Raw genomic sequence first — 27,484 nt, forward strand, 5'->3', positions numbered from 1 at the left:
CTGACATAACCTAGTTGTAAAATATACATGCAATTCTAGAGGTTTTAATGTTCAAAAGTTGGTTCCTTGCAACGAGTGCAAACACAATCAAAGTTCCAAATTTCTTTCAGCTTTTGTCTTCTTTTATATGTTCCCTAAAACATGAATAATTATCAAAAAATATTTTAAGTGTATTTTTACAGGGAGTAAGGGAGGGGACGATGGGCAATCAATTCAATTTAAGAGTATTTGCTGAAAGACCTTGAAATCCAGATTAATCCAGCAAATATGGAGGAAATTTTAAAGGGAGAGTTAAAACAACACAGAAAACAATAAAATAAGAAGAAAGTTTCAAGAAAAAAGCATTCATTTGAAAATTATATTACCAGCACATCAGACTGATGTAACCATTATGTAATTAATAACTAGGAAAATCTCCCTGGAACCCGTTCAACCCATAGCCCCATAACCCAAAATTTAATTGGATTCTTAGATTTTTTATTAAACAAATATCACAATAAAGTTTTTATCTATGAAATGATATTTTCTGGAGAGAAAAAAATGTTAAAACCAGCCACACCATAACAAATTAAGTTTATTAATACTTGTCTGCAATATTCAAAATTAATTAACGAGTTAGCGGCATTAAGTCATTCAGAAACTGCTAAATTCTTGCACATTCCCTTTAAGCCAGTACCCAAAGCCTGAGATTCCTAAAAATTGAATATTCGATCCATTGTCCCCTCCCTTACTCCCTGGTATTTTTAACATAGAGAACAGGATGTTGTCTGTCTGTCTGTTATCTGTAACAGCTGGATCGATCTTCAACCAAGGGCATGTTTTGGGCTATCAATTTAATTTCTAACTCCTACAAAATGGATGTCTGTCTAAAAAATAATTGTCAATCCAACTAGGTATTCATTTATCTGTAAGAAACTAACACAGTTAATTAAATTTCTTTCCCCTCTTAATGCCTGTTTACCTAATTCATTTTCTATTTATCTTATCTATCTATATATCCATATTTCTATCTATCTTCATACCTGAATGAAAGCAACATAGTTTATTTCAATTTCTTCTCCCTCCTTAATGTCTGTTTGAGCAGTTACAGCAATTCTTTTGTTCTAAAATAAAAAAAATAAAATAAAATTTAAGTGTTTATAAAAATTAGGACTTGCTCCGAAAGAAAATTGACAAGGAATATGGTCTAAAACCATTCCATTGAAAATAAAAAGCTTTCCTAATAAGAACTACCCTATCAAAATATCCGTATGTGAGGTATTTTGAGACAAAAATTGTTGTTTAAAAAGAAGTTAATGAAACAGTAGTAGGGGAACAGTTAACTCACGCGCTAACAGACAGATGGACTGACATATTCCATTCTAAGAGTAGATGCTCTAAAATACAAACCTGTATGTAAACAGTATGTTTAGTATTTGTTCTGCAGCTATGGTTGTTCAAATTTCAACTGGGAGAATTTTGCATTCCCTATCAGACAGACAAACATGTTCTAGTTAATAAAAAGATGCTCTACAATTCAAACCTGTATGTAAACAGTATGTTTAGCATTTGCTCTGCAGCTGTGGTTGATTAAGCTGAAATGGGGGAAAAGGGCTCGCATCCGTTTTTCTCCAAACATCAAACAGTTCGTTCTCAAAACACCTGTTTGGCAGCAAAGATTCTATACAATTTACTAAACTAAAGGCTTCCCCATGGCTTATCATCATTAATGAATGAAATAGATTAAAACCTTTATCAGGGGTGTATATTCTACATAAGATTTATTTTTTTCCCCGGCTGCAAAATATTTATTCCCCCCCTCCTATTTTTTCAACAAAGCTGAAGGAAAAATTTAAATATATTTCCATAAGTTTTCCCCAATGCTGGTGAAATAAATCGAAAAAAAATGTTGTCAAAACTCTTTATTTACCCCCCCCCCCCCCCCCCATTTAGCAGGATAACCCGTGCAGAATATACAGACACTACTGACCTTATAGGTCATATGTATAGCTTGCCTAAAACAGATAATTTAATCGATTCAGCATTTAGCGAGATCTCAATGGAAAGACAAAAACCTTACTACTTTTTAGTATAAGATAGTTGAAAATAAGAATCTTTATCCTGCCTCTGACCCAAAGAAAATCTTCTTCTGTAAACTGTTTCAACTGTTCGGCCTTTGGTAGTTTTAACATGAAATAGATGTATTGCCCTAGATGTCCAATCAGACACTTTCCTCCATCCATTCAACTTTAAGAGGTTTATCTAGCAGACGAAGATTTTTGTTTGTATATTACGACATTTGAATCAGCTTATACCAACAACGAAATAAATTCGAAATAAATCGCGAAACCTATACCCAATGAAAACCTTTTGGCCAGATAACCTAACCTTTAACTCGTACGTCTAAGACTATACTCACTAGGGTACTCACCGTTCACGCAAATGTGTCAAAACTACCCCCCTTTATGGAAAATTCAGTTTTTTTGTCCGATAAATTGATGTACAACCCCAATGATGATACAAAAAAATAACCTTTCTGTATTTAACTATTAGTGGTTGAAACGTCTGGACACTCAAAATTCATTAAAAGTCCCCAAAGTTGTTGTCCTAAAACTTCATTTAAAAACTTTGGAGACTAGTAATTACCAGCCCTATTTCCCAACCCTTCCTACTCTCTATGTCTTAAAGGGATAGGACAATGTTGGTATTCATGTATTCCTTGAGTAAAGAAGTGAGAATATCTGTATTTTCAGCCAGTACAGCTTCGTCCTCCGCTACTGTGGTCGCGTTGCAATCTTGTAAGAATTGTACTTGTCTGAAATAGATTGATAATTAGATGTCTTGCTATCTTTGTATCTATGTCTACTATCTATCTTCGTTTACTGTGGTTGTTATGTTAAAGACTTGAAGTAAACTTGAATTAGATAGATAATTTTATACCGTATGAATATTTTTTATCCTGGGGGAACTTTACTGTTTTTTTCATTTATATCCCCCTAATTGCATAAGAATAGAGATTCCTTGGAAGTTTTTATATCCAAGGTGACTTATTCTTGGACACCTGCCATATACAAAAACGGCGAAGGTGTAACGTGTGTGTCATAAATATTGTTATTTAGACACGTTTGGGAACAGTTGAGCTACACAAGTCCAAGAATTAATAAATTGGGGTGAAGATAGAAGAAGGGGTGAAGAAACTGGAATACTCTAGCAAGAAAGGGGCGAAGCCGATGAGAGTGAATCCAGTCAACAGTATTAACTGAGTTTAAGTGGCAAAGAGAATCTGATTAGAGAAAGAGTCAAGTCTACAATATCTATTAAGTCTACAAAGAAGAGTCTCTACATGCCACCGATTATAATTTGTAATTACTAAAGTATTTATTCCATCTTTTATTACCCTTTTTAACCTACTCCCCTTAACAGCAGAAAATGTATGATTATATTAGTACTCTAAAATGAAAATAATTGTCTCTAAAATGTCTAAAGTATATGCACTGTCAAATCAAATGAAATTCAATTGAGCTTTCTTTTTAATTTCAGACTAAACTTTTTAACCAATGAAAAATTAATATACAATTATAATTAGGGTGGCCAAAAAAGGTACGTTTTTGTATTATTATTCATGTAACTGAAACTAGAGAAAATACATTGATATCTACTACTTTGCTAAAGTCAAACTGCTAATAATAAATGTTTAAAAGTAAGAGGATATAACCAACAGAAAAACAATAAACCTAAACTGAAAAGTGAGAAACATTTAGTGGAAAGCAAAAGTGAAGTAATTTCGGGAAATTGAGTAAATGTAATTCTTATTTTAACCTACAAAACTTACACCTGGCTTAAATAATACTATCCTTGTTTAGGTGGTGACCAAAACAGGCTAAACAAGTCTATGACGGAAAAAGTCCCCTAACGGCAAAAGTCCCCTAACTAACCAACCAACCCAATCTGAGATATGAGCGGAAAACAAGCCTATCAAGCAGACACCAAGTTGAAGCTATAATTAGTGTACCTTACTGTGGAAGGATAGCTAACACACTAAGAAATGAAGGTACTTATCTTTAAAATAACAAGAAAGATTCAAGAAATGTCCACAATGCCATTTAATAATCTATACTTTAAAGAGATAACAATGATATCTTTAAAATACTAATAAGATATCTTTTTAGATCAAGCTTCTCCAGAACCCCAAGATTAACATCTAAGCTACCATCATCAAGGAAATATCTCCGACCCACGCAACGCCCTGTGGGGGAAAATTGAACTGCTATTCTTAAGAAATCTGGGAACAAATCTTTACACAGAGAGAGAGCCATGTAAGTTATTTTTTACTCATTTTCCATAAACATTTTAAAAAGTCAAAGAAACCGAAACCAATAATAGACCAAAGCTTTATTTCTAATTAATGTAACCATTTTAATTTTTTCATTCCTTTTAACTTTATTTCTCAAATCAGTGCTTTTACAAATTACGGCCATCCTAACATACACTGTAGAAATTCGTTGTACACTGTAAGAAAATATTTCCTAATTTTATCAAATTTTATTACACTTTTAACATTTTCCATTTTAAACTTGATTTTATTCACACTATAAAAATAATATCCCATGTTAAAAGTTTTATTACTCTTTAAAATTTTCGTCAATTCAACACTGTAAAAAATAAATTCCCATTAATGAAATTTTTATTACACTTTCAAAATATTTTCATTTAAATTATTTTGTTCACACTGTAAGAATAAATCCCCATTAATGAAATTTTTATTACACTTTTGAATATTTTCACTCAACTCAGTAATTTCACACTGTAAAAATAAATTCCCTTTTTAAGCAAATATTATTACACTTAAAAATTTTCATTTAATTTATTTTTTTTTACCTACAATTAATTCCTTTTTTTTCTTTTGTAGGTAATTTGTTACCATCACATGCGTCACAAACACAAAGCTCTTATATTTACAGAACAAGTAAAGATCAAAATGACTACAAGAAAAGATTAATAGTCTACTACATGGAACCCAAGCAAAAAATAACAGGTTGCTACAGAAGGTGATGTAATAAAAAGAAGCTCTCATGAAATTAATAATATTCTACAATACAAAAGTGTTTCGTTCTACTCCAGGAGTCTAAGGTAAAAACTCTAAAAGAAACTATGGCTATTCAATCAAAATCAGAAGCTTCTATACCTGTGAACCCTGGTATTAGCAGACATTCTTAACAACAGACGTAGTGGAGTTATCCATTGGTACACCTAAACAACAAGGATCATAACATCTACAAGTAGCGAAGCACAAAAAAATCATGAATGAGCAAAATTTATAAAATAGATTTTTTGATACTGATAGTTTAAAGCAACCAATCAAAATTTTAAAAAAGTTTTAGGCCATCGATAAGAGATTGTGTTTAAGTCGAGTGTCCAAAGTTTGAACCACTTATTGTAATCTACAAATAATTTTATGTATTGGACATCAATAAATCGACAATTGTTTTATCCCTTTATATACTAAGAGATATAAGTTTTCCGGAATTTTAATGTAGGGAGTAGATTTGAAATCTGCATCAAATTTTAAGGATTTTTTATAAAATTCGTTTTTTGTATAATTCTTTATCTAAAAGCGGAAATACAAATTAAGTTAATTAATTTTGGCATCTGTGATTGGTGGATTTAAAAAATCTGCGCTCTGATTGGATGTTGTGCTGGCTAAGCCACAAACCTAAAAATTCAATGTTAAGGAAAGAAAACGAGTACCCCTCCTGGTCAACTATTCATCTGTACCTGTAATCCTGCCTGTACCATGAAGATGTTATAGTAAAATTATTTTATATATTTTCTTTCTTTCTGTTTAAATTACAAAAAATATTAAGCAAAATTTTAAAACTTATCAAACCATTTCAGAAAGATAATTCAATTTTTAACTCCGTGTAGCCACCTCATGTTCCATAGCTGGCTCAAGACTAAGGAGGAAAATGAAAAGTAAGCTTTCTTATAAAAAAATGTAATACAAAAATTCCTTAATTTTTAATTCAATTGATCAATTATCAAATTTTGTTATTAATTTAGAATGTGACTGCCATATGAAAGATTGTGTAGCTGCATTAAATTAATCTATCTTATTGCAAGAAGTGCTTGGTTGCATAAGAATCAAGGTAACTACCTATAGTACCTACCTAAAAGAACATTTATAAACTTTTTAATAATTTGTTACTGTGTCCTTAAAGAAATCAATATTTAGACTACAAGCTGTGTACCTGAAAAGCTGGTCAAATAATTGTTAACTGTGTACCTATTAGGTAATAATCAAACAAAAATGTATTTTTTTTATCATTAATTTTATATCATTAAAATCTTAGCCTAAACATATTATTCAATTTAGATGTTTGTTGTGCTGTACCTGATATTTTATGTTGGCATAGCAGCCTTCTTACCCTTCTCTGGTAAATATTTAATAAAGAAAAATTCAAATTCAAATACCCAGAGATAGTTAAATTTTGATAAAAAGAAAAGAAAAAATATTTAATTTTTAAAAAAAAATTCTTTTTTTATAACTGCATGCTCTTTTCCTTTTTAGTCATTACGAGCGCAGTGTGTTTGAGTAAAATTACCAACCCAGGCAACTTAATATACCCCCAGAGGTAAATTTATTATTGTATATGTATTTTATGTTTTAAGCTCCAAGTTTATTCCATAGTGTAATACTTTACAAACTTATTTTATCATCTATTCTTTTAAAATTTTATATTTTAATTTTTATATTATCCTTTTACAAAACATAAATTCTTTTTTAGTTTTGTGAAAGCATAGCTGAGATGTTCTTCTTCTATTTCAAAGTTAAAATGCTGTCCACAGACTATGTTAACCATGCCTGTTCCTTGTCCATCGGAGCTGCCTGCTGAAGCAGGGCGGATGCAACCCTCCTACAAATTCCCAGGTTGCACAGATGTCGTACATCATTCAACCAATTAGAGCGCAGGTAGTTTAAAATCCACCTATCCTATTGGTCAAAATTAATTAACTTAAAATGTATTTTCGCATTTAGATACAGAATTTTACAAAAAAACGAATTTTATAAAAAAATCCTTAAAAGGGAACTATCCACGAACGAGAGCAAGTGATTCTAAGAACCTTCCAGCATTGATCCATAGTATTTTTTTAGTGAATATACTAGGTTTATGTTTAATATTTGGTTTATAGACTAGAAAATTAGGTTTCACCATGATTTTACATGAAAAAAAAACTTTGAAAAGTAAAGCATTTTTTGGTGCAATATCATTAAATGTTTTGATGAGTTCAAACTGTTCTTAAAAAAGCTTGACACAAAAATTTGATTAAAAATGTATATTTAGAAAAAAAATTATAACTTGTAATATCGTAAACAGTTTAATTAAAGTACTTTTGCAATATACAGCATTTGATGCTTTTCTGTCGTGTTATTTTATTTTGTACTTTGAACTCAACAAAGCATTTAATGATATTACATTTCAAAGTTCCTTTTTATAAAACCATGGTAAAATCCAACTTTATAGTCAATAAACCGAATATTAAACATAAACCTAGTATATTCACTAAAAAAATACTATGGATCAATGCTGGAAGGTGCTTAGAATCACTTGCTCTTGTTCGCGGATAGTTCCCTTTGATGCAGATTTCAAATCTACTCCCTACATTAAAATTCCGGAAAACTTATATCTCTTATTATATACCTGACATTTTGTACTTTTTTACAATTAGGTAAGGCAATTTTATACCTTAGCTTTATCGATGGAGGGAGAAAAGCTCTTCAGTAACTCACACTCCATTTGGTGCATTTTTCCAACCTGAAAATTAATGTAATATACAGATTTTTTAATCATTTGTTGGTCCATCAAGTTTTCGCTGACCACATAAAGGATTAAATTGATGATTTTAGGGAATTTCCTACAACGGTTCTGGGATTGTTTCAGGCTATTTATTTTTTTAAGTCACCAAATCAGCAAGTGAACAATTTTAGTGGTGCTAAATTGTTTTTAGAATATTGTTAATATTTTAATCTTGTGATTTATGCCAACACTCCTGTTTATAAAATGGTAACTTATTATAACACAAATGCCACATTTTTTTGTGTTAATCAAAAAAGGCGTGCTGAAAGTCAATGTTTCTTTACAAGATAGGTGTTAAACATTGAGGAGAAGTGGTACAAGCCTAATGTTAACACAAAAAAGTTATGAGGATGAGATGGGGGTGTAACCCCTCCCTAACCTCTAAAACTCACAAAAAATGGATTTATGCCCTGCATATTATTACAAATAAGGTAGAATTTTGCCATTTCATATACAATCTTATTAGGTGTACCTCCTCCCCCACCCCCCCCCCCCAAAAAAAAAGTCAGGGGATAAATAGAAAATTAGATACCTGACACAACTCGCCGCACATGGGGAACTTGCATATGCCGCAAAAATAATTATTAGCCGCCGTTTTTCCGCACTCCAAACAAACCTAATAAGAACTTGACTTTAATAAAATCATTATTGGGATAAAGAAATATGTAAGAAAGCCAAAATTGGAATTCAGGTAAGAAAAGAGATGTTAATAATTCATATTCTATTCTCTGAATATTGTTAATATTTTTTTTGGCTACCCTATATATTTCTTTACCCCTTGCTTATATATAATATAGATTAGGGAGAGAAGACATTGGACTGTAAATCGTACTGGTACCCAAAGTTTTAAAAGCACCTTCTTTCCTGAATGAGCATTAAAACTTTGGATACTTTTATCAAATGTTTCTGTACAAACTGACTCTTTCCATACTTTTCAACCAATAATTTCTAATCTACAGAATGGATAATAAGTTCATCATCATTAGGCATGTACATCAATTTGTAGTCCATTGTCTTATCCCGTAGAATCTCAATATAGAAGATAGATACACACGATTGAAATCAGAAAAAGGTTTATGTTCATATTTCTAAGTTACTTATCGCATCGTATTATAGACAGCTTTCCGTGGATATTAAAATGAAAACTCATAAAATTAAAACCAGTTCTGTTAGCGGGCGAAGGCTTGGGCTAACAAAACCAGTATCAATTTATAATTTTTATTTTAATATTCATGAAAAGTTGTCTGTAATTCGCTGCTATACATGATTTTTAAGTATGGCTGCATGAGAACCAGTTCTAATCCACCGGATATTACTCGGTTTCAAAGCCATTCTGGAGAAATGCATATAAACAAATCATTAAGAGGGAGATTTGATTAATGTAGAGATCCATTTATAAACACCCATGAAAGCTAATAACTCATTTATAAAACTTATTTTACAATTTTTATCTATTTATTCACATCAAACGCTTTGAAGTAATTAACTGGTTGTACATGGTATTTTAGCATTCTTGAATATTTCAAAATGTACAAAACACCAAGTTTTACGGGGTCTCTACATAAGGAGGGAGGGGACATTGGACTATCAATTACATTTGTACCCAAACTTTTCAATCAATAATTTAATCTATAGAAGGGGTAATATATTACCCAACATTAGGGATGTTGTAATTTATTGTCCATTGTCTTATCCCTTCAGATCCCTGGGTTTATCACATAAAAAATTCAAAGAATTCATGTATAATATACAAGAAAATAGTATTTTTCATCAAAGGGGGGGGGGTAAAATGTGGTGACTAGTGCCACGACATACCAGCAATTTTATTTTGGGTGCTACTCCCTTAGTTTTAGAGATAATTGGATAAAATCTTTTGGCTGGGTCAGTAATTACCCCAACTAGAGGTATCTTTCAAAAAAAACGGCGGCGGGACCGCCGCTCCCGCCACCCGCCGCCACCAAAAAATTTTTTTTTTTGCATTTCTCGCCGAATTAGGCAATTTGGAATCATTTGAGACCATGTTATTTTTTTCAAAAATTTTTCCCCTTACAAGCAGCCCTGCGGGGGACTTAGTCATTTTTTTCAAATTCTCGTATATCAAGGTATATCTTAAATACAGTACTTCTCCTGTGATTTTGAAGATATTGAAACAAAATCTTTTTAGGTTGGTAAGTAAAAAATATTTGAGTTAAGAAAACGGCGGCGGGACCACCGCTCCCGCCGTCCGCCGCCGTTTTCCGCCTCCTAATATTTTTTTTTAGATCGCCAAATGTTTTTTATGTTAATCTGTTTTTACTGACCAAACATAAAAGATTTAGTTCCAATATCTTCAAAAGCACAGGAGAAGTACTGAATTTAAGTTATACCTAGATAACAAGAATCTGAAAAATGAGTAAGTCCAACCGCAGGGATAGTTATAAGGGAAAAAAATATATTAAAAAAGTAACATGGTTCAAATGATTAAAATTTTTTTGTGGCGGCGGCAGATAATGGCGGTGAACGGCGGGAGCGGCGTTACTGTCGCCGTTTTTTATGTTTATATTTTTCTATTGATCCATAAAAAATTTTCTTCCAATATCTTTAAAAGCAAAGGAGAAGCCTTGAATGAATTTAAGATATTTATAATATGATGAAGAATTTGAAAAAAAATGACTAAGTCTCAAATGATTCCAAATTGCCTAATTCGGCGAGAAATGCAAAAAAAAAATTTTTTTGTTGGCGGCGGAAAACGGCGGCGGACGGCGGGAGCGGCGGTCCCGCCGCCGTTTTCTTAACTCAAATATTTTTTACTTACCAACCTAAAAAGATTTTGTTTCAATATCTTCAAAATCACAGGAGAAGTACTGTATTTAAGATATACCTTGATATACAAGAATTTGAAAAAAATGACTAAGTCTCAAATGATTCCAAATTGCCTAATTCGGCGAGAAATGCAAAAAAAAAATTTGGCGGCGGAAAACGGCGGGAGCGGTGGTACCGCCGCTGTTTTTTATTCAAATATTTATTACTGACCCATCAAAAAGATTTTGTTCCAATATCTTCAAAAGCACAGGAGAAGTACTGAATTTAAAATATACCTTGATATACGAGAATTTGAAAAAAATGATTAAGTCCCCCCGCAGGGCTGCTTGTAAGGGGAAAATTTTTTGAAAAAAATAACATGGTCTCAAATGATTACAAATTGCCTAATTCGGCGAGAAATGCAAAAAAAAAATTTTTTTGTTGGCGGCGGAAAACGGCGGCGGACGGCGGGAGCGGCGGTCCCGCCGCCGTTTTCTTAACTCAAATATTTTTTACTTACCAACCTAAAAAGATTTTGTTTCAATATCTTCAAAATCACAGGAGAAGTACTGTATTTAAGATATACCTTGATATACAAGAATTTGAAAAAAATAACATGGTCTCAAATGATTCCAAATTGCCTAATTCGGCGAGAAATGCAAAAAAAAAAATTTTTTGTTGGCGGCGGAAAACGGCGGCGGACGGCGGGAGCGGCGGTCCCGCCGCCGTTTTCTTAATTCAAATATTTTTTACTTACCAACCTAAAAAGATTTTGTTTCAATATCTTCAAAATCACAGGAGAAGTACTGTATTTAAGATATACCTTGATATACGAGAATTTGAAAAAAATGACTAAGTCCCCCCGCAGGGCTGCTTGTAAGGGGAAAAATTTTTGAAAAAAATTACATGGTATCAAATGATTCCAAATTGCCTAATTCGGCGAGAAATGCAAAAAAAAAAATTTTTTTGGTGGCGGCGGGTGGCGGGAGCGGCGGTCCCGCCGCCGTTTTTTTTTGAAAGATACCTCTAGTTGGGGTAATTACTAACCCAGCCCAAAAGATTTTATCCAATTATCTCTAAAACTAAGGGAGTAGCACCCAAAATAAAATTGCTGGTATGTCGTGGCACGAGTCACCACATTTTACCCCCCCCCCCCTTAATCAAAATGTAGTTTGCTGCTATACGAAAGCATCAGGGTTGTCATTTTGGGCGGGCAGTTTTGGGCCGCCCAATAAGGTCCTTTTGGGGGGAGAGAAAAAGGGGAGGGTGTGAAAAAAGAGGAGGGAGGCGGGCCTATTTTTTGGGTGATATCCTTACACTAAAGTATCAGGATGTGTGTCTGTTTGTTTGTGTGTCTGTGTGTTTATACCGAAGGATCTCGCTAATCGCTGAACCGATCGGGTTCTCATTAACAGTGTAGCTTCTCATAGGTTCTGAGAAGGTTTATAACTATTTTGGGGGAGGGTACCACAACCCTCCTAAGAGAAATCGCCCCTAGAAAAAAATTACACTCCCCCCCAAATTTTTTTTTAGATTTTTAAAACTAAAAATAAAAATGGGGGGAGGCAACCCCCCCCCCCCAAAAAAAAAAAATATTATTATCCCCCAAAACTTTTTTTACTTTTTCTTTTCAAATCTAATATGATAATTGGGTTATCAAATTTGACTCTCCCCTCATCAAGTGCCCCTAGAGGCCTCTAGGGCCGTAGCCGCTAGTTAACTATACAAAGGGGGGAGGCGGATGTGCCACTTTTTGAAACCAAAACTAAGTCAAAGGAACTCAACTAAAAAAGAGTTACAGGTCTGAGATTTTGCATGGCAGTTGCTTTTTAGGGTTACAATATTGAACAGTGAAGAAACGGCGGCGTAACCGCCGAAAACCGCCGAGAAATTGCAAAAAAAATTTCGGCGGGAAACGGCGGTTTTCGTTGGTTGCGCCGCCGTTTCTTCACAGTTCCATATAATATTGTACCCCTATAAAGCAACTGCCATGCAAAATCTCAGACCTGTAACTCTTTTTTTAGTTGAGTTCCTTTGTTGACTTTTAGTTTTGGTTTTAAAAAGTGGCACATCCGCCTCCCCCCTTAGTAAGCTTTTTTTGTATCTAGACTCCTACAGAAGGATTTCGCTTACTGCTGAACCGATATGGTTCTCCTTTCCAGTGGAGCTTTTATAGGTCCTGAGATGGTTTTAGGCTATTTTATTTCTAATAATAAGTCTCGGTATGGTTTTTGGCTATTTTATATTCTTTTTATATGCTTTTTACGACATTTGCCCAAAAAGGGTGCCCAAAACCACTTTTGGGCGCCCAAAACCCTTTTGGGCAATTGGGCCGCCCAAAATCAAAAATATGCCCAATTTGACAACCCTAGAAAGCATGCTGTTATTTTTACAATACAGAAATCAATAAACTATAAAATACTTAGGTAATACTTAAAGTGGAGTAAAAAACAATAAAAATCATTTTCATTTCTTGTAAGTAAAGTAACATAAAATAAATGGATAAAAAACAGATATTAAAAATAAAATACATAAGGAAAAACTAGGGATAAAAATATACACAAGCCCCCCCCCCCCCCCCCCCTAAAACTTTTCATGCAATAATAACTAAATACAACAAAACTACATCAAACTACAAAGACAAAACTAGAAGACTAATGAATATAAATGTTTAAGGGTAATTTGGGTATCCCAAATGTTTTTTAAACGAAACTTAAATACATTTTATAGGGACATTTGTTAAATTTATGTCCCCTTAATATCGTGACGAAATAATAGACTATGGGGACAGAAAAAATATAAATATGTTCAGGTCAAACAAGGATGACAACATCCATAAGTGCGAAGCTCGACAAATCAGACATGAACAAATAACGGAGAGTAACATTACATTTAATATTCAGAATATATTGCTTAAGTCCTAAATGCTTAATATGGAACTTTTTACACCTTTAATAGAGGTGCTTTTTTTGAAAAATTATTCCTAGCTGTCCAGTCCAAGGAATCCATGTTCTATTAAAGTCTAGTGTATTCGATAATTACATCATATGTAAAATGTAACAAAAAAAATAATAAAGTTGCTAAGCTGTCTAAATTGTACCAAACTGTTACAGGAATCATCAAATTAATTGAAACAATTAAAGCTTTTTGTCGTAGACGTATGAACAGATCAACCATAAATATAGAAATTAAAAGCTTTCATTAAAAACACGCTAATTATTTGCCATGACATGCAATAATATCATGCACCTTTTTCGCATCCACAGAATCATAAGACAATAAATGAATCTTACCCCATACCTACCAAGTGTAATAGTAATTAATTCCACCATAAGGGTGTGTTTTAAAAATTCGACTTCCACCAAAATTTACTGACTTACTGGTTCTAAAGTTAGTCCAGCCACCTAATACATAAAATGCATTTTTTATAACCTATTTTTAGTATAAAAATTACATATTTTGTAATTGGAGCACCAATATCAGCCAACACCCCTCCCCCCCCTCCCCAATAATCTAAAAGCTCCTCCCTAGTATATAACTATCGGTTGCGCCCCTTGAGGCCTATAATGTTTTCTATGATAGTGGAGCCCTCAAGCAGTACTTATTTCTCTTTGGAGGGTGGTAGTACCCTCACCCAAAATAGTTATATACCTTCACAAGACCTATCTGAAGCTACACTGTAAAGTAGAACCATATCGGTTAATTGTTTAGAGATCCTTCGGTACACACAGACAGACAGACATCCTGTTACTATTATAAATTAGGAGGGTGGTGTCATTGGTGATCCAATTGCAAAATAAGTTATTCTTTGTTGATGTGTTGGATATTTTATATACAGAAAATATTTACTTCTTAGTTTTGAGTGGGTTTCTTGAGCGACTGAGTTCAATAATAGGAAAGCCTATTTAAACATAGCTTCGAAATGAAAAAAAAGACTGACTTTTAAACATTTGTCCCTAAAAAACTTTTTTTTTAGTTGTAATTCACCCCTAGCAAAAATTATTTAAAGTAAATATTTTCTGTCTATGTATTATCAATTTCCATTTTAATTATTTATTCTAGTATCATAATGTCTATTCTATATTATTATGTTTCTAATATATTCTATGCTAAAATATTCAGATTAAAATGAAAGTAACATGGTTGGGATAGGTGGGGAAGTTTGTAGACCTTCACGTATAAAGTGAAACTACAGTTGCAAATTAAATCAGGAATTGCACCTGACGGCAATTCGGCAGCCGCCGGTCAGCCGTCAAACTGCCAATTTAAAGGTTGGTGTAAAGTTTTGCATTTTTTACTCTACCTCAAATACAAAGTATTAGTCCTCAATATTGTAAATTTCATTCAGCGATAATGGTTTGCGTGAAAGTTTACAAACTCCCCCCCACCCTAGATATACCACACTTTTCTGGGATCTTGCTGGGTCAAGTATCAACTGTTGGGAATATCAAAGGATGACTCCATGCAAAATTTGAGCCGGATCCGGCCAAAACCGGCCGTGAATTTTATGAAAAACCGGTTTTTTCCGGTTTTTAGGGGGTATCTGTAAATCGATTCAGCTGGAGCAAAACCGGTTAGAGGTACAAAAAATTTTACTTCACATGAAATTTAGCCAATGCAATTGCCTACAAAAATGTACTTCATCATAAACTTGATTGGACAACTCTTTCCCCTCCTAAATGTCCATTAAAACCTCGGAAACGACAAAAATCGCCAAAAATCACGCCTTCGGCGGCAAATAACGGCTAAACGGTCAGCCGGAGGCGAATGAAACATAAATAAAGAAATGTCTGCCTCAAAAAGTTGTTCAACATCAAAGAAATGCTTGAAGTCTCTAAAACGACTCCTTCCCCTCCTTTAAGGGGAAAAACTGAAAAAACGTGATTTTCAAAAGTATGCCCACTTCGTGGGTGTGGGGGGCACTGAACCCGTCACCCCAGGGTCACCAAATATAAAGTCTAGGCGGCCCACAATGCTGAATTTTCACCAAGTGAAAGTCTTGTGTCATTATCTCTTATGAGAAAAAAGTTATTAATTAATTAAAATTTCAAATTGTGATTTTTTGATGGATTTCTTTGATGAAATGACAGGCCGGTCAATTTTTAGGCCATTTTTTGCGGTTTTTGGGCCGTCACGCCCAAACGGTTTGAGATAATCTCACGGGACCTTTTGCCCAACCTAAGTCTGGTTATTTGTGAGGTCTAGGAAAAAAAAACAGACTTACGCAAAAGATTATAATTATCTTTACACAGAAAAATGGCACGAGGTGAGGGTTTGAGGGGGCAAAATGAGCCGACCAGCGATTTTTGACGGCACACAGCGACGTCGTGCTTCATCCAATCCGGGATTTTTTTTCTCTTAGACCTTACAAATAACCAGGCTTAGGTCGGGCAAAAGGTCCCGTGAGATTATCTCAAACCGTTTGGGCGTGACGGCCCAAAAACCGCAAAAAATGGCCTAAAAATTGACCGGCCTGTCATTTCATCAAAGAAATCCATCAAAAAATCACAATTTGAAATTTTAATTAATTAATAACTTTTTTCTCATAAGAGATAATGACACAAGACTTTCACTTGGTGAAAATTCAGCATTGTGGGCCGCCTAGACTTTATATTTGGTGACCCTGGGGTGACGGGTTCAGTGCCCCCCACACCCACGAAGTGGGCATACTTTTGAAAATCACGTTTTTTCAGTTTTTCCCCTTAAAGGAGGGGAAGGAGTCGTTTTAGAGACTTCAAGCATTTTTTTGATGTTGAACAACTTTTTGAGGCAGACATTTCTTTATTTATGTTTCATTCGCCTCCGGCTGACCGTTTAGCCGTTATTTGCCGCCGAAGGCGTGATTTTTGGCGATTTTTGCCGTTTCCGAGGTTTTAATGGACATTTAGGAGGGGAAAGAGTTGTCCAATCAAGTTTATGATGAAGTACATTTTTGTAGGCAATTGCATTGGCTAAATTTCATGTGAAGTAAAATTTTTTGTACCTCTAACCGGTTTTGCTCCAGCTGAATCGATTTACAGATACCCCCTAAAAACCGGAAAAAACCGGTTTTTCATAAAATTCACGGCCGGTTTTGGCCGGATCCGGCTCAAATTTTGCATGGAGTCATCCTTTGATATTCCCAACAGTTGATACTTGACCCAGCAAGATCCCAGAAAAGTGTGGTATATCTACCCCACCCCCCTTATTAAAAATTTTACCTTAAATATTAAGAAGCTTTGTAAAGAACAAAAATTTTAAAATTAACAATTAAATATTGATGAAACTGATTTATTTATGTCTAATTGAGATATATATGGACAAACTAACATAGCTAACTTTCCATTATTGAAAAACGTAAGAAGAACCAAAAGGTCAATTATAGAGTAGCTAGTCAAAACGAATTGTGCGGGGCCCACTAAATGGTAAAAACTTACAGGCTCCGTGATGTTGCGAGGCCCAACCACCAAGGCAGAATCAAATAGGATTAATTCCATAGCTTCTATGTCTCTGCTGGCCACTGTACATTTTCCCTTGCCTAGATAGATAAGATTCATTTTTTCCTTAAATCAGAGAAAGAGGGAACAATTGGCTGTTTATTATTCTAGTCCCCAAAGTTTATAATAACGTTTTCTTATTCGTTGGCACGACAACTTTGGGGACTTCGATGAATTTTGGTTCGCTGATTAATTAAGTTGAGTGTTGAAACATTTCCAACACTAAATCAAATCTACAATAAAATTAATTTTGTGTAACATCATTGTAGTTGTAAATCAATTTATAGGCCATTGTCTTATTCCTTTAAATCCCTGCCTTAAATAAAATAGAATTTATGTCTGTTTTCATGTACAGAAGGATCTTTTAAACGCTGAACTAATATAGTTCTCCTTTACAGCGAAGCTTCTCATAGGTCCAGGGAAGGTTTATAACTAATAATAGGGGAGGATAAGACGGCCCTCATAAGAAAAATCGACCTTTCAAAGAAATGTACCTCTCCCAATTTTTTTTTTACTTTTCTTTTTAAACTCACAGTTTGATAGGATGATTTTAACAAGTCTAAATTGAAAATCATATCTCTCCATCACAGAGGTAAAGACACTCCCAATTGTAGAATGGCTGTGCCACTAAATACAAAATCATACCTGGTTTCCAAACAACACGGAAGGGGAAGCAATAGTTCTGTTGCCTGTCCAAAGTTTTACAAATTAAAATACAAGTCTTATTAATTCTTATTGGTTAAATATCAATTGTACTGTTCTGGTTCTAAAATAGCTCCCTGGTAACTGTAAGTTTGTCTGAAAGAATCTGATTGGCTTAAACACTATCTTAATTTTTAAATAGCTCTTTGATTGGTCTATCTGATTTTGAAAAGTATGAACAATTACAATGCAATGATTGTAATCATTGGAAACTAAATTAGTACTTTAAATAAGAATGAGGGTTGTTGAAATGCCTTGGCCCATAAAACAGGTATAACACAATAAATCAATACGTATAAAAACCATTTTGAAAAGTATGAACAATTACAATTCTCTTATATAAGCAGATTTTATCAGTTATTTTGTGTACTTTTAATCAACATGGTAACATTTTTACAGCCCTATCAAGCCTTTCTGTGAATAACTTTTTCTTTCTAGGCAATAACACAATAAGAAGGTAATTTTTTCGCCTTTAAATTGGGTGCAAGCTTCCAGTCAAATGTGTTTATAATGTCAAACCTTTCTTAATTATGCATTTAATTAAACTATGTATTTAGTCAAAATTAAGTACAGCTTGACCTAACAAGCGCATTTGACTGGAATATGGGGAAAAAACGCTCTTTTTGTTAATATTTAAAGCCCTACATATTAAAGTATGTATTTACTTGTCCTGTAAGATCTAGTATACAGCAAGACTCATATCATCAACAATAAAAAAACATAACTAAGACATAGAAGATACAATATAGGGTATGGTGGACTGGTACAAATACCAATCTTCTATTGATGATAAAATAAAATTATTTTACACAACAAATAATAGAATAAGACATAAAACATATCTTTTCTTCACAGATTATTTTTGTTTAATGAATCTTATTAAAGTAGTATTACAAAAAATACCTAAGGATTTTATCATCCTTGTTATCAGAGGTGAATTCTTAAAAAAAACTTTTGCCCCACTAAAATCAGTTTGCCCCACTAAAATTTTAGTAGGGCAAAATTATCCCCTCTAAAATTTTAGTTTTCTCCACTTATTTTAGTGAGGGAAACTCATTTTAGTGGGGCAAAGGTTTTTAAGAATCCACCTCAGGTGTAAAAATGAGTACATGCTGAACGAACGACAAATAATAAAATATCTAGTTGGAAAGTAAATAGTAAAAATAAATGAAGGATATTTTTATCCACTTATGTCAAGTACTTTTCATGTTAGCTTCCTAATGTCTTTAAACAACACCCCTTTCATTGAGAGAATTATAGATGAATTATAGTTTAAAACACGAAACTTAGGCTCAAATTGTAATTGTGCTCTTTCTATGTTATCACTATTAAAATCTACATTAAAATCAGTAGTAAATGTGTGTGTGTGTGTAGCCATTGTTTGAACCTAAGTAGTCATGGAGAAGGACGAGACCCTTTTGTATAGCAACAAGGACTATCAAGCTCTACGCTCAAGTACATTATGTCTTGACCTACTGTCTCAAGGGAGCTACAAGTAATCAATACTACACAATAGTATCTGATGTTAAGATGAAAGGAAAAACGTGAAAATTGTAATAGTAGTGTGCATGATGTCAGTTGGGAATTTGACATCCAATTAAGTCATTTCTCAGCTATGTTGTGACTGACACAGAGAGACCCTATTACTTTGTAACCTCTTTGACAAAGCCTTTAAAACTTGATGATTATTATAAAGAGCCAAATCAAATATGTAGGAAATCAACAATTTATTTATATCAACACATATACATAACATTCACAACAAACATATAATAATGTTTTATAACCTCTGCCATAAATCATTTATAAAGGCAAATTGCAGAAGGGTTGTCACAAAAACTTTTTGTGTTCAGTAAGATATACTAACCTAAAACTATAAACTTCAGTGTGACTATATCTTAAAAAACTTGATATAATATTTATTGAGCAAGGATTTTAGATTAGGTCTGTATGATTCCTGTAAAATTCTAGCACAACCCAAGCATTAATCAACCTACAAATGTATTCAATCATTTTATATAAGCTTTTATTTATAGATAGTCACGTACCAAAGCTAAAGTCAGTTTCAGCGATAAGCTTTTTTATGGTTTGTGATGTATCTAAACTAAAGTCAGTTTTAGAAAAACCATGATCCACAAAGGATTGTCATATGTTAGAAGATTTTATTCCTCACTGGGGGAAAGTCATTCTCCCTATATTTTACTACTTTATCAAAGAACAGGACTGTTGCCAATACATGGAAGATCCTCTTTGTTAAATGAATTGTGTGCCCTGGGATGGATTGTTTTAATTATAGGTAATTTAAGAATTAAATAGTTTTCTGTGTGTTAATTGTAGAATGTACAATGTCTTGGTCAGGTTTCTGCAGTATGATTGAAAAATAGTAGCATATACATTAATTTATTTAGACTGAAGAAGGTGCCATGTTCATCAAAATATATTTCAAATAAATAATCATGAAGAAAGCACTTTTTCACTGCAGTGAATTTATCTTATATTATTTACATGGATTATTTCAAGACTTATAAATGTTACTGTTTTTAGAGTGTCTGGCTGTTTCATTGGCAATGAAATATGCTGCTTATCCAATAGATTTGGAATACCTCATTGGACACCAGGAAAATATGTTAAAATTACCCATAACACCATCACACAATAAAATTTTTGTTCAAACATAACTGTAACACTAACCTTATTTGTTTTAAAATTGAAATTAATTTCTTACCATTTAACATATATCATTAACAGAGCATGACTGAAATCTATGTGCTGTTCGTAGCTCATGTATTGATAGTGAGTAAGTGTGTTCCAATCATTCTTTCCTTACTTTACATCAGCTATGCAGATTTTTCAATTATTCAAGAACCATTCGCACCTGTAACCCAACCATTCACCTACAGCTTTATTCTTGTAGGAAAGTTACCACGATTTTAACAATGTTAAAATGTTTAATTTGTTTTCTTTACTTCAAAACAAACTGACAAAAATATGTGCTGCAAAATCCTCCTTGTATACTTTTATTTAATAAAAAATCTAAATCATAAAGAATTATAATCTTGACTAACTTATCAGTGTCAGTGCTGTTAATAATATTCAGCCACTTTTTCTGTCCTTGTGAGTACAGAACCCTATCCTACACACCAGAAGGCATGCTGGGTTTTATATTTGGAATAATAACAGATGCTATAGTTACCATTGTTTCACTGCTACCTGGAACTGCCTTTGCAAGCAGCTGCAATCAGACTTTGGGGTAAGTGAGAAGTGTTTACTTTATAGTGTTTATTTGTCATTAATCAATCTTGATTTATAAGACTTTAGCAACATATTCTACAAAAGAAATCTTATTTTGGACAATCTCTGGCCAAAGTTGAAAGTAAGGCAAATATCACCAGTCTAAACCTCCGAAAAGTAAAAAAATCTGCAACCAAAACCACAAGAAACTTTAAAATTGGAAACCTAAGAAAATCGTCAGTGCTTTCTTTTACAAGAAAATATTACAAAAAATGTCTTTTAGGATGGTGAGTGATGATTGCAACCAGTACATCAAAAGATTTAAGCAGCTGAAAACAATGTGGAGCCCAATGTTGCTGATGCTGTTTATCACAGAATGCCTCATGCTGATTGGAACAATGTACTTCACTGCTCTTACCATTCTTTTTGAACATAGGTAAAAATTTATAACAAAATAAATTCTAGCTATTTTTCTAATCTATTTGTAAAGGGCTTTTAATATTCTATAATTTTACCAGCCCAGATGAATACTACTGGCCAACAACGACCTTCATGTTGACATACTCCATCCTGGCCTTGCTGATTCTGTACTACATAGCCCTGGTGGCAGAACAGACATACTATCAATTCAAAGCACATGCAATCACTCTCAGGTAAGCATATGTTTTATTTCTTCACCATCAAAAAAAGATTTTTCTGAGAAATTTGTTAATTGGCTTCTGTGAATCTGTAGTTCTGGGTAACTTTCAATACGGAAAGTGTAATGGTGGAATTTTATATTATATGTGATATCTCAAGAAATTGAGGTAATCTAAATCATTCTGATTGTAGGAAAGAAGCTCTAGATGTTGAAGACACAGATAAGACTGAATACAAGAAGCTGATGCTAGCTATATATGAGATAGAAACTGAAACAGGTATAATTCTGGAATCTGCACAGAATAAAAACATATCTCTATCTTTGAAAGCTTAGAAGTAGTAGGTCAGTCAAACAGACGGACAAATTGAGTACCAATCCTAACAAATAGATAGCAAATTTTTCTAGGTTTTAAAGCTGGAGGATTTTTCACAGTAGACTGCACAACCTTTACAGCTCTTGGAGGAATCATCCTGACATATTTAATCATCCTGCTACAATGGAAAGATCCATTAGAGATTGATCATTGTGAAGTTATATCAAATACTTTGTCAACCATTGACTATGCCAATCTACAAAGACATGACAAGTTCATAGAGAAGCTTGATGCTTTGTCAGACAAGATTTTTGCTACAAGAAAAAGTAAAGCTTAATTCAAATGGGTATTTGTATATATTTTTATATTTGCTTATGATTGTTAATAAATTTTTATTTCTTTTAGCCTTTTCTAGTTTACTAAGCAAAGCTTTTCTACAAGACTACTGATTAAGTCAGTCATTGAGTGATGCATTAAGGTAATATTTAGTAATACCCTCTGAAGAATAAGTTTCTTCATTTGAAAAAGGGGGGAGGTTAACGATGTGTATGGTTTAATAAGTAAAAAAAGTAAGATATTTTATCACTAATAATGAATTATTCCACAAAAAATAGTTGTTAATGACGTTGATTTATGTTTACCTTTCTGTAAATAGTTTTATCACACACAAAAAAAATATACATATAACCATTTATTAACATAATAAATTCATTATTTTTTTATTTGTAATTTTCCTGTGATATATGTAATGTTCTTGGGAGCAATAGTACACCTAGGATTTTATAGATCAGTTGAATTTAAATAATTTTTAATGTACAAATAAAAACAATATTAGTTCTCATAAAAACTACATAATGACGTTTGAATTAAGACAAGGATGACAACATCCATAAGTAGCGAAGCCCAAAAATTCATGGATGGGAATACTGTTGTTTTCTTAAAACGACAGGAAATTCAATTTTTATATGCTTAACTTAAATTTTTTTTAAATCGGACTATATACATAATTAAAATGGAAAAATAAGGGAAAAAATAAAAATAGCCAAAAACCTGCAAAAAGGCAGTTTGACTGTCATGGTTGTTTTCTTTAAACAACAGGAAATTAAATTTTGATATCTATAACTGAAAAATTTTTGGAAATCAGACCATAAACACCAAAGATATGGAGAAAAATGTGAAAATACAAAAATAGCCTAAAACCTGTTTAAAGGTAGTCTGACTGTCATACTTGTTTTCTTCAAATGACAGAAAATTTAATTTTAATATCTATAAATGAAAAAATTTTGGAAATCGGACCATAAATACCAAAGATATGGGGAAAAATGTGAAAAATACAAAAATAGCCTAAAACCTGTTTAGAGGTAGTCTGACCGTCATAGTTGTTTTCTTTAAACGATAGGAAATTTAATTTAATTTCTAAAACTGAAAAAATTTGGAAATCAGACCATAAACACCAAAGATATGGAGAAAAATGTGAAAAATACAAAAATAGCCTAAAACCTGCTAAAAAGCGCTCCGACCACCATTAATGTTTTATAGTTAATTGTGCTCCTTATTAATATGAATGTTGTCAAAAAATTTCAGCATTCTATCTTTTATAGGAGCTGAGTAAATCCCATTTCCCCCATAGCGTTACGGACTGACGGACAAAGTGAATTATAGAGTAGCTTCGCTACTAAAAAACTTAAATCCCAGAGACGACGGGGACATTGGACTGAATGGTACACTGGTACCAAGAGTTTTATCTTATTCGTTGGCTTCAAATCTTTAGGTACATTTAATGAATTTTGATTATGTTTTCCAAACTTTACAAAGAATTCCTATTATTTCTAGGAAGATTGTACTTTTGAACATTAATGTCAATTTATCGTCCATTGTCTTATCCCTTAAGATCCATAATAAAAACCATAAAATACTTTTAAATCTTTCTGATAACGAGATTACTTTTTAAAATCAGCTGATAAAAATGCCTGGTTACAGCTCGTACACTTGATACTGGTCTCTCTATCACAGAGAAAACAGCAGCCCTTGCGCTCGCGGGATCGAGACTTGGATGTAGACTTAGCCTTCACAAAGCTCATCTTGGGATTGATATGATTTCTTTATTTAAGTTTTATCTTTTTTTTGTCTTCGTTCATCAATTCTTTTCTTCAATGTTTCCTTTAAAAAATAAGTTTTCTGAGTGGGATATCGTAAACTAGCGGCTTCGCCCCTAGCCTCTATGGGCCTGGGCCCCAAGAGGTTTGATTTTTTTTTTTTGGGGGGGGGGGGGTTAGTCCACCCCACTATTTTAATATTTTTTTTTTTTTTTTTGGGGGGGGGGTATTTTTCATTCTTTAGGGGGATTGGGGGTGTCCCACTTCGAAGAAAACCTTCCAGGGACCTATGGGAAGCTACCCTGTAAAGGAGAACCCGATCGGTTCAGCGGTTAGCGATTTCCTTCGCTACAAACAAACAGACAGACATCGTTCTACTTTGTATTCAAAACAAAAAGATCAAAAGACAGTGGAATTATTTGTATTTTACTTTTGATCTTGTTAAATAGGTTACATTTTGACCAGGGTAGCCCGGCAGGGGATGGGGATAAGCATAATAGCAAGAACGAACTCCCCCTCCAAATTTTTTTTTTTTTTTTAAATATTGGGGAGAAGAGGTGTTTCTGTGCTCGCAAGGCACTTCGAGGGAACGCACCGATTATAAAAATATTGTTAATTCATACTAAAATGTATCATTTATATATTTATTAAGGATTATGTACTGTACGCACCCAGCAAGAAATATTATCGAACACTATTCTTAGTTCAAAGAGACATAAATTGCAGATTAAAATACAAGTCATAATTACTATTTTATGTCTCCACGTAAAGGGTAAATCTAACATTTTAATTCAAATATTGCGTTTTTTAGTATTGTTAAGGCACCCTAGCAAAGTAGAAACAGAAAAACATTTCCTGTATGGATTAGAAACAGATTAATATCCAATGGACTAGAACAAGTTTCAAGTTTTAAAATTATTATGGAAAGTTTATTATGAACTAGCGGCCCCAAGAGGCAATTAAAAATTTTTAAAAAAAAATAAGTACTACTGCAGTGCTGCTAGTAGTTTTATGTGATGAACTTCCCCATAAACAAAAAAAATGGGGGGGGGGGGGGGGGTATTTTTTGTTTACCGAGATCTTAAGGGACGGACGGACAGACAGACATCATTCTACTTTGTATTATAGATTCACATATAAATAAAATCATAATATTAATACCTATTTTGTAAGCACAAAGGAGCCGAAGATTTTAATCTTATAATTTTTCATTTTAATATCCGCGGAAAGATGTCTTTAATACGATGCGATAATTTTCCCTTCTTATATCCAGAGAGAGGGGTCAATGGACTGTTTATTACACTAGTCTCCAAAGTTATAATAACGTTTTCTTATTCGTTGGCTTAACAACTTTGGAGACTTTGGTGAATTTAATTAAATGGTTGATTCATTAGGTTAGATGTTTAACGTTTCATTATACACCCTTGGACTTCAATTTTGATTGGTTTATTTTTTGGGTTTATTGTTCAAACGTTTCAACCACTAATTCTAATCTACAGAAAAAGGAATTTTGTCTATCATCATTGAAGATGTATAACAATTTATCGACCATTGTCTTATCCCAGCTTTTATCATTCTTCTTACCTAAATTTTTGTCTAAACTTGACCAAACCAAGCACACATAGTAAATTCTTTTCTTCTGAAATATTTATGCTCCTTTTAGTATCAAGAACATTTTTTTATTCTTTAAAAAATATATATTAGTCCATATATCTATATAATATACATGTGCTATAAAGCATACATACAAAATAGTATCTAGTGAAGATGCATAAAAATTGAAAATTAACAAAAACTGTAAGTTGCTTTTTAAAGGAAGCCTGCAGAAAACTACCCTAACTCCTGAAGGAATGCCACAAGTAGACACAATGCCCTAAATAAGAAGCCTCCAAGCTTCAATAACAAAAAAGTTATTGACATTTTAGAGAGATGAATTGGTATTATGTCTATTTGTGGCCATCTTACAGCAGTTAAAGCGGTGTACTTCCTGTAGACTTCCTTTAAATTTTGGGGTATCTTATAATTTTTATGCATCTTCATGTTTACCAAACTATATATGATATAGTTATATGAGCTAAAGGTTGGTGTATCTGTAAGTCTACTACAATGCATGCATGTGTGTGTGTTCATATATGTGATATCACATCTGGACTAACCATTACACAATTTCTCAGCCAATAGAAGAGATAACAGTTAAAAATGGACAAGAAGCACCCAGGACGTCCAAGCTTTATTTAGAGGGGGGGGGGATAAGGTTTTCAATAGTTTAAGGAAGGGTTTTGCTGATGTATTTTTTAAAAATTTGATGGGGGTAAACATCCCTTTGACCCCCCCCCCCTCCCTTTAGACGTCAATCTTAGAAGCACGATATAATCTTGACCAAAAAACTTAAATATATATATAAAAAATGCTACTTTTTTCACTACTTTATAAAAAAATGTCTTCTAATGCTTCTTAAATTGGCTGAAAAAATAAGTGTGTTTTAATACATTAATATACATAATTAATAATTATATAATTTTTAATAAGTTAAAAATCTTGTACTGGATCACAATTTGGTAGACGGACAACTTGGGAACTTTAACAGGACAACTTTTGTCTACAGGTTTCTTAACAGTAAAAATTAAATTTAACTTATTAACAACCTTTTATCTATTTTTACAACCTTTTGTTAACTATACAGGGTGGGGCAAATAAGACCGGACAAACTTTAAACGGCCATGGCAACAAAACTACTTGACCAATCAGGACGTTTTACCCCACTACAAAAAGCTTAGGTAATTACCTTTTAGCATAAAAAAATCTTTGGACGATTATGGGCTCGTAATCCGAGCTGGCCGCGCTTATGTTCAACAAGGCAGATTCGAAATGCGCCGGTGGAATAATCTGGATCCTCGACTAGGGTCCACTAAATCGGATCTCAGCACATCTGTAGATGAGGTAGAGTTATGCAACTTGCTGGGGATACTAGAGCTCTCTATATAAAGTGGCTTGGCTGTAGTACTCCGGCAAAGTGAAACGTGGCAGATTTTGAGATGTTAAAAGTTGTGTGAAATCATGAAAATTTCTCGGTTCTCGACGTTAGAGACCCATATGGAACTTAAAAACTCATTTTAGACTATGGATTGCGCTGACAACCGTAGCTGAATCTTCATGCCATTTCCAAAAAGGTATAGAACGTCGTTCCAGCTCTACTGTGGTCCAAATAAGAGCCTCCGTGTCAAAGGTTAGCGTTAAAGTTGGGTGAATTTGGATCCTGCAATTACTCACGTTCCTAAGAAAATGGGGCCTCCTAGCAGCCCGATCTTAATTCAATGGACTTTTGGGCCTGGGGCTACTTTGAAGCATGCACCAATAGACGTGCCTATACAACAAAGACCTCCCTCATTGCCACCATCAAGGAGAAATTC

At 33.3% G+C, this 27,484-nt stretch overlaps 2 protein-coding genes and 2 long non-coding RNA genes across 9 annotated transcripts; 3 read left to right on the top strand and 1 right to left on the bottom strand.

The window, feature by feature from the left end:
- Nucleotides 1–26,771, bottom strand: LOC145304091 (SET domain-containing protein SmydA-8-like). 4 transcript variants are annotated; one of them, XM_080145853.1, is made up of 15 exons: nucleotides 26,564–26,771; nucleotides 25,659–26,225; nucleotides 23,949–24,138; nucleotides 22,712–22,750; nucleotides 17,738–17,780; nucleotides 17,033–17,133; nucleotides 13,997–14,020; nucleotides 8,368–8,451; nucleotides 7,725–7,793; nucleotides 5,165–5,229; nucleotides 2,697–2,794; nucleotides 2,105–2,152; nucleotides 1,523–1,641; nucleotides 1,023–1,103; nucleotides 1–134 (listed from the first exon to the last, which is right to left on the bottom strand). In XM_080145853.1, the coding sequence occupies exons 3-15, from the start codon at nucleotides 24,057–24,059 to the stop codon at nucleotides 45–47; spliced, it is 972 nt and encodes a 323-aa protein (XP_080001979.1). In that variant the 5' UTR covers nucleotides 24,060–24,138; nucleotides 25,659–26,225; nucleotides 26,564–26,771; the 3' UTR covers nucleotides 1–44. The 4 variants fall into 4 exon arrangements, with proteins under 4 accessions (XP_080001979.1, XP_080001978.1, XP_080001980.1 ...); XM_080145852.1 differs by having other exon boundaries at nucleotides 26,501–26,771; XM_080145854.1 differs by lacking the exon at nucleotides 26,564–26,771 and having other exon boundaries at nucleotides 25,659–25,832; nucleotides 26,121–26,364.
- Nucleotides 3,440–4,942, top strand: LOC145304112 (uncharacterized). Its single transcript, XR_013873981.1, has 4 exons — nucleotides 3,440–3,579; nucleotides 3,843–4,030; nucleotides 4,149–4,295; nucleotides 4,889–4,942. It is a non-coding gene; the product is annotated as an uncharacterized LOC145304112 (long non-coding RNA).
- On the top strand, nucleotides 5,946–6,915 carry LOC145304166 (uncharacterized). Of its 3 annotated transcripts, none has more exons than XR_013874005.1 (4): nucleotides 5,946–6,269; nucleotides 6,353–6,413; nucleotides 6,548–6,611; nucleotides 6,765–6,915. It is a non-coding gene; the product is annotated as an uncharacterized LOC145304166 (long non-coding RNA). The 3 variants fall into 3 exon arrangements; XR_013874006.1 differs by having other exon boundaries at nucleotides 5,946–6,125; nucleotides 6,212–6,269; nucleotides 6,548–6,915; XR_013874004.1 differs by having other exon boundaries at nucleotides 6,548–6,915.
- Nucleotides 20,891–22,315, top strand: LOC145304352 (uncharacterized). Its single transcript, XM_080146220.1, has 4 exons — nucleotides 20,891–21,461; nucleotides 21,544–21,678; nucleotides 21,857–21,942; nucleotides 22,071–22,315. The coding sequence occupies exons 1-4, from the start codon at nucleotides 21,298–21,300 to the stop codon at nucleotides 22,313–22,315; spliced, it is 630 nt and encodes a 209-aa protein (XP_080002346.1). The 5' UTR covers nucleotides 20,891–21,297.
- Nucleotides 26,772–27,484: the final 713 nt, after the last annotated feature.

Source organism: Acartia tonsa, chromosome 13 (assembly GCF_053477335.1).
Source record: "Acartia tonsa isolate MP-2025a chromosome 13, ASM5347733v1, whole genome shotgun sequence".
Taxonomy (NCBI): Eukaryota; Metazoa; Arthropoda; class Copepoda; order Calanoida; family Acartiidae; genus Acartia; species Acartia tonsa.

Bases quoted from the DNA above. Each gene is read 5' to 3' on its own strand.
- LOC145304091 (XM_080145853.1), bottom strand. From the start codon at position 24,059: ATGAGCTTTGTGAAGGCTAAGTCTACATCCAAGTCTCGATCCCGCGAG. The intron at 17,781-22,711 runs AAAATTACAAAT...ACTTTGGACAGG, and splicing joins AACATTACATATATCACAGG to CAACAGAACTATTGCTTCCC. The intron at 1,104-1,522 runs GTTTGAATTGTA...TTTTTATTTTAG, and splicing joins AACATACTGTTTACATACAG to AACAAAAGAATTGCTGTAAC.
- LOC145304352 (XM_080146220.1), top strand. From the start codon at position 21,298: ATGTCTTTTAGGATGGTGAGTGATGATTGCAACCAGTACATCAAAAGA. The intron at 21,462-21,543 runs GTAAAAATTTAT...TAATTTTACCAG, and splicing joins ACCATTCTTTTTGAACATAG to CCCAGATGAATACTACTGGC. The intron at 21,679-21,856 runs GTAAGCATATGT...TTCTGATTGTAG, and splicing joins GCACATGCAATCACTCTCAG to GAAAGAAGCTCTAGATGTTG.